Source organism: Dermacentor albipictus, chromosome 2, assembly GCF_038994185.2.
Source record: "Dermacentor albipictus isolate Rhodes 1998 colony chromosome 2, USDA_Dalb.pri_finalv2, whole genome shotgun sequence".
Taxonomy (NCBI): Eukaryota; Metazoa; Arthropoda; class Arachnida; order Ixodida; family Ixodidae; genus Dermacentor; species Dermacentor albipictus.
Genome location: NC_091822.1, coordinates 80,761,735 through 80,773,875, shown reverse-complemented (window position 1 = coordinate 80,773,875; position 12,141 = coordinate 80,761,735). Strand labels below are relative to the sequence as shown.

General features: G+C 50.5%; 1 protein-coding gene across 1 annotated transcript in view; it reads right to left on the bottom strand.

Annotated features, from left to right (window-relative positions):
- Positions 1-12,141, bottom strand: part of Atg1 (serine/threonine-protein kinase unc-51-like protein Atg1) — a 186,405-nt gene that overhangs the window by 132,453 nt on the left and 41,811 nt on the right. Inside the window, exon 2 of the mRNA XM_065424417.2 lies at positions 378-470. Coding sequence (XP_065280489.1) covers positions 378-470 — 93 coding nt within the window. The remainder of the gene's footprint in view (positions 1-377; positions 471-12,141) is intronic.

Genomic DNA, 12,141 nt, shown 5'->3' with positions numbered 1-12,141 from the left:
CAGGTGTGGAGGGCGGCGAGATCAGCGGCAAAAAGCGAGACATCGCGAAAAGGCGCGCGCTTCAAGGAGATTCCCCCCGCGAAGGCAACAAAGTAGCCGATCGAACGCCAGGTAAGAGAGTGAGACAGAAAATAAAAATAAAGAACTAACGCTGGGAAAAAAACAGCTAGAACACTGGGTGTACTCACTAGGCGAAACGAGAATGCACGTACGACAGCGCATGGTAACGCTAAGCACGAGGCCGCCGCGGAGCCAGAGCGACAAAATAAAAGAAGAATAACAATAATAATGATTACAACATAAATATATCGTGGCGGCGCACAGACAGCGCCGCTCGCCTATTGGTAAAGAGTACATGTAAGAGCGGCAGCACTTGCCTTGAGAATTTTGATTTCCTTGCCGAGGAGATTCTGAGACTTTGCCAGGTTCTTCTTGGTGATGCTCTTGATGGCCACCGGCAGCTCCGGTTTCTGCGCAGTCAAAGAAGAGAGAAAACGTGTTAGGAGGAGGGAAGAGTGAAAGATCCGCGCGCAAAGGACAAACGGGCAAATTAATGGCTCTCGAGTGCGCGGGCTAAGAGACGTTTATGGGCCGGCTATTTTCGGCCCCGAAACGCATATCGGGCGAAATTGATGGCAGAGCGCGCAACGACCGCCGTGGGCATTCGCGGAGGAAAAGGTCATTTTCACATGACTCTCTCTCTCTTTTCAGTCGGGCGCCAAGTTCGCTACCGTTTTTTTGGGAAGCCGATCTGTTTGCCCGCGAACAATTCAGTAACGGCGACGAGGATATGACAGGATGCCGCAGCTATATCAGCCACTGCACGACAGCAGTGCACAATCAAAGAGATGACCTATCGTGTGCTATGCGAATTCAAACGATTACTAATCGCGCAAAGGACCTTGGCCGAAGTTTCCGGTGCATAATAAACACGCAGGCACGGTACTGTATTGAACGCGCGAGGCGATCGTGAGCTACAGCCATAGAGTGCGGGGATTCGAAATTACGTATACGGTAGACAGGCTGCACGCCGCCCTGAATGAGCGAGCAGAAGCCAATTAAAAACAAAAGAGGCGGGGATAGAGGGGGGGGGGGGGGCGTATACAATACTAATTTACGCAAGTGCGACACTGACTCACACATTCGTTGTGCAAAAGGCGCACAAAATTAACACTGACAAGAGAACGAACTGAACGACACGACATTAGGTTCGTTCCCGTATCTCTGTCTTAATTTCTTGCGCCGTTCTTTTTTCTTTCCACCATTCATTTTTAACAACTTGCTCAGTATTCAGTCTTGTTAAGCTTTATAAAGTCATGTGGGCGCCCGTAGAAGTCGCCTCACATCGCTGTCCTCAAACTACGGGGGCTTCAATTGAAACAAACGCTTCTATTCGAAAGAATTACGCCTTCTTCATATGTACGTGTGTTTACATTCAACTACGACAATGTTCGATCGTACCGGTAAACAGGGCTATTAACGTATACGTATGTCTTATGTTCTCGCTGAGCGACACGAGAGTGACTACGCGGACGGCACACGAGAGGGCCCGAGTCCGGCCAACGACTCGTGCACGTATAGCGCGCACAGCTTCAATGCGCACTCCCACGAACAGAGAGGCTCCTGCGCAAAGCCTGCTCCGCTCTGGAATCCAAGCTCTCGCCACTGCAAAAGAGGAAAACGAAATCCAGGTCGGCTGGTTTCCCCCTGCAGCCTCGTTAGGTCCGTCTCTCCTCGTTCCACGCGTTACCCTTGACCAATGCCTCAGTGATGCGGACACGCGAAACGCGTCCGACAAGCTAGAGACAGGGAGAAGGACGTGACACAAAAGACGCGCTTCGATTGCCGCCCGCGATGCTTCTCCAATTTGCTGCCACGCTGAACAATACACGAACGAAAGAATCCAGCGATCAGGAAGGTGAGAACGCGACGCTGTAAGCGAACAACAAGCCAAAGCAACGTCGAAAGAGAAAGAAAAAGGAGAGCGAAATAAATGCATAAAAACGGCAGCGATGGTGGCAAGATCACGCACGCGGTGGTACTCCGATTCCTCCCTCCCTAACAGGACCGCCGACCACGCGCCGTTATGTGCGTGTGCGGCAGCAGAGGATGCCGAATGCGACGGGAGCGAAGCGGACAGCCCCGCTGGCCCCGATCGGTTCGACACGCACCAGTTTGCCAGCACGCATTGTTTTGCACCGTTTGGGCCTGACCGCTCCTGCATCCCCCTTTCCCCCCTCCCCAAGATTTTGCTGCCCCGATGATGGCGGGCGGCAGTCACCGCCGGCGCCGTACACGCCATATGTACGGCGTGAGGAAGTCGGCACGGCCATGACGACGCGCCCGAATGACGACGACGGCTTCGGCAGGGCAGCGATGCCGAACACAATGCTGCAGGGAGAGGAGGCAGGCCAGCGCTGCGCACCCACCGCCGTTCCGTGCCCACTGAGAGGAACCTCTCTCGCTCTCTCGACGGGTGCACCGCGCTTCCTAACGGAGCAGCGTTCCAGGGAGCGGCAGCGGAAACTGCGGTCACGGCCGACGCTACTACTACGACTACCGAGAAGAGCGAGGTCGCGCGGAAGACGATTAGCACGCAGGCGGCGCGATCGACAAGGCTCGCCTGTCATTTCCACAGGGCGGCAGAGTTCGTCTAAGTGGGACAGAGACGCCCGCTGCAACGGTATACATGCAGCACGCGTTCTGGTGACTATACAAGGATGCAAACGTGCGTCGCAAAACGACGGAAATAACGGCTCCTAGCTACGGGACTGTTCGGATGTGCCGAAACCCGAGGGAAATTTGAAGGACGCCTTGTAGCTACCTGTTGTCGCAGGGATGGGTCGCGTCGTTTTTACGCGCATAAGCTTCGCGCTTCAGGCATCATGCCCCTCCCGCTACAGACGGACGCATAAACCGAACGGATGCTGCAGAACACTTCGGCAGGACCTGGAAATGCCCAAGATGATCAATGGCGAAAAGCGCCCGTGTTTTCCTCTACGTATACGTCTAAATACGTGTAACATCGCGGCACATCACGGGCACCCAAACACATACCACCGAAGGGATCAGGGCGGGAGTGGGCTGTATGGAGAGGGATAAATACCTCGCATCGTAAGCTTATTCTTCACGGCCTTCAGGACAGACAAGCGACGTAAGCCGGCTGGGAAAGCGGAAAGAAATGAAAGTAGTTCACGAACATATATATATATATATATATATATATATATATATATATATATATATATATATATATATTTGCGCACTACTTTCTGTGGCTATGAGGGGAGAGCTACGGAGGCAAAGCGCACACAAGCGAGAGCTCTTCTGAAAAGAGTCCCGCGTTTTAATCTACGTTCAGTTAAGCCGGGGAAGAGAAAACATACAGACCTCATTAGCAACAGTTAAATAAGACAGAACACACCACCGAGCGTTATAGTTTACTTATTTTGCGGGTTTTCCTTTCCGCGTCTGGGCAAAGGCGAAACCGCTGCGTGTGGAAGCTGCGTCGGTTCAGTGTAGCGTCTGTTCCGAGCAGCCAAAAGCACTGTCAAACGCTGCCAAACTACTTGGCGTGGTAACACACGTGCAGCAGCAGCCAAGAGCCCGTATCGCTCCCTTCGTAGCCGAAGAAAGTTGTCCGCGAGTATAACTGTCATCTAGCATAAAACAGGAAGTACGCCAGCAAGACCGCAAAAGCCAAGTTACGTCTCCCCGATGTCCCATACGTTATACTCTGACCCGTGCCGCAAATCTCTTTCTCTCAGCTAGAGCGCTCGCACGACAACACGCAGCGCGGAAAACAATGCGACGCCCAACTTCCGTAAACTACAAGCGGCGAGGGGGAACGCGCGCTCAGGCACACAAACCGCGGCATGCAGGGACAATGCTGACACGCGGATCGCTTTCGCCAAGCAGCAGAGGATAACAGCTCACGGTGGCCGTGCCTCTGTGATCAGACGGACGCTGTACACCCTATAGCGACAAGCGATCTCACACAAGCGCACGCTAGACAGTGGCTACGTAAGCGGAGAAACACAGAAAAAAAAGAAGGTGGCGGCGCCGGAAATATAAGCGATTACATCCCACAGGTGGAATGCCCCTGCCGATAGACGCTGCACGACGTAAACAAGGCGATGTCGCTCGCAGCAGACCGTTTCGAAAACATCAGTGCGCGCACCTGCACGCGCTTTTCGACGCAGTGCGCCAGAAACAATAGGCACCGTTGCGCCGGAGTGACGGAGCCCCTTTCGCTGTGCAGTGAACAGCCAGTGCAGCGCACGCGACTAACAATAGCGGCACATATGCAGAGCACGCGCGTGCTCCGCATATGGCGGGCTTCACAAACGCCAGACCTCCCTTAGCCCGTTACAAGGCGTCGCCACTGTAAAGAACGGCGGGTTGCACAACAAGACTGCCACCTTGCCACCTGATTACGACAAGGGGTGCAAGACGCGCACCTGCACCTCTCCGTGCTGCAGCTGCGAGGCGTTCAAAGAAGCGACCTTTGCGCTGGAACCCGCCGCCTTCCTCCAGCCCCTTCGACATGGTGACGGGACGAATTCGGTGTGTGGACAATGATTCCAGAGTTCCTCAACGCGGGGCTGATTTGACACGCCTGGAGAAGCTACCGCGGGAAGACTTATTTTTGTGCTTCTCAAGGTTTGGAGTGGCTCGGAACAATGAGCGACGCGCGATCGACAACGTCGATTTTCCGGAACGGCACCACCTTCAACACCGTCGCTTGGGCTTCGGAATGTGTGTGCCTTTGTGTCTGTAAACTGGTCTTCAGAGCAGCTGCGAGTTGGTGATGTGTAAACGAACAGCCGCCGCGTCGTGGACGGGCGGATCGAGTGTATAAAAACTGTGGTTGTGCGATTGTTGGACGCACTTCTCTTGAGCAGTCATGTTAGACTGGTTCACTTCTCTCATGCAGTCCTGTTGGACTAATACTATTTTTCTCAAGCAGTCATGTTAGACTGAGTTAATTTCTGTAAATAAACCCCTTTTTCCTCGTTCTCGATGAGAAGCAGTTCTTCACTTCATCAACGATCTCAGCGTAAATAAGTTGGACGACGGCATGGGCCAGCTACCTTCGAATTCATGCCGTACTCCAATCTTGGCAAAGGACCACGGACGAAGGGATTGAGCCCCCAATCCTGACAACTGGCTGACAGCGGTAGGATGGACTTTGCGACATGGTGCTGTATCTGCGGTGAGTGCTTGGTTTTTGCTTTGACTCTCTAGGCTTCATTTTGTGGTTGTTCTGTTTAGAACAGTAGGGAAGCTAGATTGTTGTGTGTTAGCTAGGTTGTGTTTTCCTAGCTAGATTTAGAGAGCAGAATCAAGGCAGTAAAGCAGCAGTCATGGAGTTAAGGACATTGCTGAGAGACGAGTTGTTGATTGTTGGTGAGGAACTGGGCCTAAATGTACGCAAGGAAATGCTCAAATCGGAATTATTGGAGCTAATTTCCAATCAGGCCAGTGAGCAAGATATTGAAATGGGATTGGAACTTCTCAAAAAGAGAGAGAAACGGGAAAAAGAAAGAGAAGAACGGGACAGAGAAAAACGAGAGAGAGAGGAACGGGATAGAGAGAGAGAGGAACGCGATAAAGATCGCGAGATAACAAAAATGCAACTTGAACTTGAAAACAGACGTTTGGAGTTGTCTCAAGGAAGTGAAGGAGCTCTGGGTCGATCAAGTGAGGCAGAATCGTACCGCATGGACAGGCTATTAAAGCCATATGAGGTCGGGACCGACATAGGCTTGTTCCTAAGCAATTTTGAAAGGACTTGCGAAAAGATGAACTTCGGTCCGAGTACATGGCCACAGCGGTTGCTGTCTATGTTGCCGTGTGAGGCGGCGGAAGTAATCGCCAGATTGAGTGTGCAGGATGCATATGATTATGCGAAAGTTAAGGCTAGTCTCCTGAAGAAATACCGCCTTTCAGCCGAAGCTTTTCGGCAAAGGTTTAGGAGCACAGGCAAGAAAGATAGCGAGGGCTATCCGGAGTTTGCATATAGCTTAAAGGCCAACCTAGTCGAGTGGCTTAAAAGCGCGGAAGCGTACGACAGCAGAGACATGATCATTGAATGCATGTGTCTAGAGCAGTTTTACAAAACCATTCCCCAAGCTGTGAAACTGTGGGTGCAAGATAGAGGTAATGTAAACACTGTGGAAAGGGCGGCTGAATTAGCCGAAGAGTACGCAACCCGTAGAAAGTTGAACGCCGAGGAGGGAAACTGGGACGGTCGAAATGGACCGCGGAAGCCATTTCCGTTCAAAAAGGGTGCGCAAGCTAGACGATCCGAGCCTGTAGACATGGCGGAAAAGCCCGCAGAAAAGAGCGAGGAGAAAGTTAACGGAGAAACCGCACAAAAAGAACAGAAAAGAAAATTCGAATCTGTCAGACCAATTCGCTGTTACAAATGCCACAAACTGGGACATATAGCTGTAAACTGCGAGAAGCCAAGCGTAGTTTTTTCCTACGTGGAGGAAAAGGATGAGAATATGGAACTTTTAAGTCCATATCTCCACGACCTGCAAGTTAATGGAAAACCATGCCGAGTGCTAAGAGACAGTGCCGCCACGCTGGACATTGTCCATCCGTCTTACGTGATGGTAGAGGACTTCACCGGAGAAGTAGCATGGATAAAACAGGTTGTAGAAGAACACAGCGTGTGTCTGCTGTCAGGATTGGGGGCTCAATCCCTTCGTCCGTGGTCCTTTGCCAAGATTGGAGTACGGCATGAATTCGAAGGTAGCTGGCCCATGCCGTCGTCCAACTTAATTACGCTGAGATCGTTGATGAAGTGAAGAACTGCTTCTCATCGAGAACGAGGAAAAAGGGGTTTATTTACAGAAAAATAACTCAGTCTAACATGACTGTTTGAGAAAACTAGTATTAGTCCAACAGGACTGCATGAGAGAAGTGAACCAGTCTAACATGACTGCTCAAGAGAAGTGCACCCAACAATCGCACAACCACAGTTTTTATACACTCGATCCGCCCGTCCACGACGCGGCGGATACACTCGATCCGCCCGTCCACGACGCGGCGGCTGTTCGTTTACACATCACCATCTCGCAGCTGCTCTGAAGACCAGTTTACAGACACAAAGGCACACACATTCCGAAGCCCAAGCGACGGCGTTGAAGGTGGTGCCGTTCCGGAAAATCGACGTTGTCGATCGCGCGTCGCTCATTGTTCCGAGCCACTCCAAACCGTGAGAAGCACAAAAATAAGTCTTCCCGCGGTAGCTTCTCCAGGCGTGTCAAATCAGCCCCGCGTTGAGGAACTCTGGAATCATTGTCCCCACACCGAATTCGTCCCGTCACCATGTCGAAGGGGCTGGAGGAAGGCGGCGGGTTCCAGCGCAAAGGTCGCTTCTTTGAACGCCTCGCAGCTGCAGCACGGAGAGGTGGAGAGCGGGAGGTGCGCGTCTTGCACCCCTTGTCGTAATCGGGTGGCAAGGTGACAATCTTGTTGTGCAACCCGCCGTTCTTTACAGCGCCTCCATGGCCCCAAAAGTCTCGACTGTCTAGCGCTGACAACCGCTAGGCAGGAAGAGAACGGCTGCTGGTCAGGGGGGGATTGATGTCTTGGCTCGCAGCGACCACTTGTGCATTGATGTCACCGCCCCAAAACATCCAACAAGGACAGGCAACTGCAAAATGAACCCCACAACACGGCTCTGCGCCGAGATGACGTGCATTGGCTCTCACTTTAGACTCGCTAGGCTTCAAAAAAACAACAACAACATAAGTGCAGAAACAAAAAAAATGCTGCATTTCACTATGCCAATTTCTGAAGCAAATTCCTGCTGACAAATTCAGCAATCATGGAGGGAATCCTGCTAAACGAGAGGGGATCTTCTTCGCTTAATAAAATTAACACTAGTAACCCTAAAATTTAGGCGGGACCCCCAAACGCAGAATTCAAATTAGCCTGCTCAAACCATCCGCATTGCTATGCAACTTTCCCTTCTTATATCTAACGGAGAAGTTGTACTCTTGGAGAGTGAGGCTCCATCGGAGCAAGCGGCCGTTTTTGTGTGACATTTGATTGAGCCACGTCAGAGGACAGTGGTCGGTCTCGAAGATGAACTTCGCTCCGTACAAGTAACACGACAACTTCTGGGCGGCCCAAACCAAACAAGCGCATTCCTTCTCTGAAGCGCTGTAGGCTTCCTCTCTTACATTTAGTTTACGGCTGGCGTAGAGGATAGGATGCTCCTCGTTATCGTCGCCGACCTGACTAAGTACCACGCCCATACCTCTGTCGCTTGCGTCGCATTGAACTATGAATTCCTTTGTGTAGTCTGGCGCGCGAAGCACAGGGCGAGAAACCAATAGCGTTTTCAAACTTTGGAAAGCGTTCTCTTTGTCCTTATCCCAGAGTACGTTACTCGGTGCTCCCTTTCGGAGGGCGTCTGTTAATGGACTTGCCAATTGCGAGTAATTCGGAATGTACCGTTGATAGTACCCCACAAGTCCCAAAAATGAACGAACGTCCGTTTTCGTGCGCGGCTGAGAAAAATCTCTAATCGTAGCTATTTTCAGCTCAGCCGGCCGTCTCATGTCCTGACCGACAACATGGCCCAGATAAGTAACCTGCGAACATCCAAACCTACACTTTTCCGCTTTCATCGTTAAGTCAACTTTAAACGTACGAAGCCTCGCATTCTTGTCGTAATAGAATTTAGTGTTCCTTTGAGCTATTTCCATGTTCTTTCCGACTAGTTCTCGGGTTGCGCTTAGCCGTTCTAGTAAATTTAGCACGTATTCAACCACGGTTGGACTCTCCCCTCTTTCCTCCCACATCTCTCTTAACATTCTCAGTGGAGAGCGGAGTGTCCTCCCATACACTAGTTCTGCTGGTGAGAACCCTGTCGCCTCATGTGGAACCGTTCGCAAAGCAAACAAAGTTGCCGGCAGACAGTTCTCCCAGTCCTCCTTGTGCTCGTAACAGAGCGCACGCAAAACTCGCTTAAGCACCGAATGCCACCTCTCTACACTGTTTGACTGAGGGTGATAGACAGAACTGTGTATTAACTTTACCCCGCACTTTTGCAAGAATGTGGAAGTCAGTGCGCTCGTGAATACTGACCCTTGATCTGCCTGAATTTCGGCTGGAAACCCAACTCGTGCAAACACTGTCAAAAGCGCGTCTACTACTTCAGTGGAGCTGAGCTCTTTCAAAGGGATTGCTTCTGGAAACTTGGTAGCCGGACACAGCATGGTAAACAAGTACCTGTAGCCTGATTTTGTTTTTGGAAGAGGCCCTACCGTGTCTATTACAAGCCGTCTGAAAGGCTCTGTTATTAAGGGCACTACCTTCAGTGGAGCTTTCCAAGTCTCTCCTGGTTTACCAGAACGCTGGCAGGCGTCGCATGATCTTACAAAGTTTTCTACATCTTTGAAACAGCCAGGCCAGTAGTATTCCATAAGCAATCTTTCCTTTGATTTGTTTATGCCTAGGTGGCCGGACCACCCATTTCCATGACAAAGACTCAAAAGGTCCTCCCTATACTTAGTAGGTATGACTAACTGATCTAAAATCTTACCCTTTCGATCTCTGTAATGCCGATACAACAATCCTCCTTTCTCATGTATCGTTACGTTGCGCCTAGCAATGCCTTCTTTAGCTGTGTCACGTAATTTAGCTAAGCTCTCATCATTCTTTTGCTCGGCTGCCAGTGACTCTCTATCCACGCGTAAGAGTTGATCAAAGTTCTTTGAGGCCGGTGATAATAACGACCCTGTCTCGCTTGGGAGCGCGTCTGCATGCTCTTCCTGCAGGCTAGAACTCTGACACTCTAGTGCTACGCTCTCATTGAGCTGGTCAACTGGCAGGCTCTCCTCAACTGTTCTTTTGTCCGTCGGGCCTAGCTCGGATTCGGGTATTGAAGCTATCCCCTTTTCTGCTTCAGCTGGAGGAGCTTGAGCATTTTCAGCCGAAAGCGCCGCGATCTTACGAGCTTGGCCTCTGGTCAATGCCTGTACTATGCCCTCTCCCAGTTTGAGCCCTCTGTCACGCAGTAACTGATTCGAACGATTCGAAAAGATGTAGGGATACTGCAGTGACAAAAATTTGGAAACTGCAGCCTCAGTCTCTAGCTCCCCGAATGGTCCACTGATTTTGACTTTGGCCATGGGCAGACACACGCTGTGTTCTTCTACAACCTGTTTTATCCATGCTACTTCTCCGGTGAAGTCCTCTACCATCACGTAAGACGGATGGACAATGTCCAGCGTGGCGGCACTGTCTCTTAGCACTCGGCATGGTTTTCCATTAACTTGCAGGTTGTGGAGATACGGACTTAAAAGTTCCATATTCTCATCTTTTTCCTCCACGTAGGAAAAAACTACGCTAGGCTTCTCGCAGTTTACAGCTATATGTCCCAGTTTGTGGCATTTGTAACAGCGAATTGGTCTAACAGATTCGAATTTTCTTTTCTGTTCTTTTTGTGCGGTTTCTCCGTTAAGTTTCTCCTCGCTCTTTTCTGTGGGCTTTTCCGCCAGGTCTACAGGCTCTGATCGTCTAGTTTGCGCACCCTTTTTGAACGGAAATGGTTTCCGCGGTCCATTTCGACCGTCCCAGTTTCCCTCCTCGGCGTTCAACTTTCTACGGGTTGCGTACTCTTCGGCTAATTCAGCCGCCCTTTCCACAGTGTTTACATTACCTCTGTCTTGCACCCACAGTTTCACAGCTTGGGGGATGGTTTTGTAAAACTGCTCTAGACACATGCATTCAATGATCATGTCTCTGCTGTCGTACGCTTCCGCGCTTTTAAGCCACTCGACTAGGTTGGCCTTTAAGCTATATGCAAACTCCGGATAGCCCTCGCTATCTTTCTTGCCTGTGCTCCTAAACCTTTGCCGAAAAGCTTCGGCTGAAAGGCGGTATTTCTTCAGGAGACTAGCCTTAACTTTTGCATAATCATATGCATCCTGCACACTCAATCTGGCGATTACTTCCGCCGCCTCACACGGCAACATAGACAGCAACCGCTGTGGCCATGTACTCGGGCCGAAGTTCATCTTCTCGCAAGTCCTTTCAAAATTGCTTAGGAACAAGCCTATGTCGGTCCCGACCTCAAATGGCTTTAATAGCCTGTCCATGCGGTACGATTCTGCCTCACTTGATCGACCCAGAGCGCCTTCACTTCCTTGAGGCAACTCCAAACGTTTGCTTTCAAGTTCAAGTTGCATTTTCCTTAACTGAAACTCGCGATCTTTATCGCGTTCCTCTCTCTCTTGCTTTTCTCTGTCCCTTTCTTCTCTTTCTTTTTCCCGTTTCTCTCTCTTTTTGAGAAGTTCCAATCCCATTTCAATATCTTGCTCACTGGCCTGATTGGAAATTAGCTCCAATAATTCCGATTTGAGCATTTCCTTGCGTACATTTAGGCCCAGTTCCTCACCAACAATCAACAACTCGTCTCTCAGCAATGTCCTTAACTCCATGACTGCTGCTTTACTGCCTTGATTCTGCTCTCTAAATCTAGCTAGGAAAACACAACCTAGCTAACACACAACAATCTAGCTTCCCTACTGTTCTAAACAGAACAACCACAAAATGAAGCCTAGAGAGTCAAAGCAAAAACCAAGCACTCACCGCAGATACAGCACCATGTCGCAAAGTCCATCCTACCGCTGTCAGCCAGTTGTCAGGATTGGGGGCTCAATCCCTTCGTCCGTGGTCCTTTGCCAAGATTGGAGTACGGCATGAATTCGAAGGTAGCTGGCCCATGCCGTCGTCCAACTTAATTACGCTGAGATCGTTGATGAAGTGAAGAACTGCTTCTCATCGAGAACGAGGAAAAAGGGGTTTATTTACAGAAAAATAACTCAGTCTAACATGACTGTTTGAGAAAACTAGTATTAGTCCAACAGGACTGCATGAGAGAAGTGAACCAGTCTAACATGACTGCTCAAGAGAAGTGCACCCAACAATCGCACAACCACAGTTTTTATACACTCGATCCGCCCGTCCACGACGCGGCGGATACACTCGATCCGCCCGTCCACGACGCGGCGGCTGTTCGTTTACACATCACCATCTCGCAGCTGCTCTGAAGACCAGTTTACAGACACAAAGGCACACACATTCCGAAGCCCAAGCGACGGCGTTGAAGGT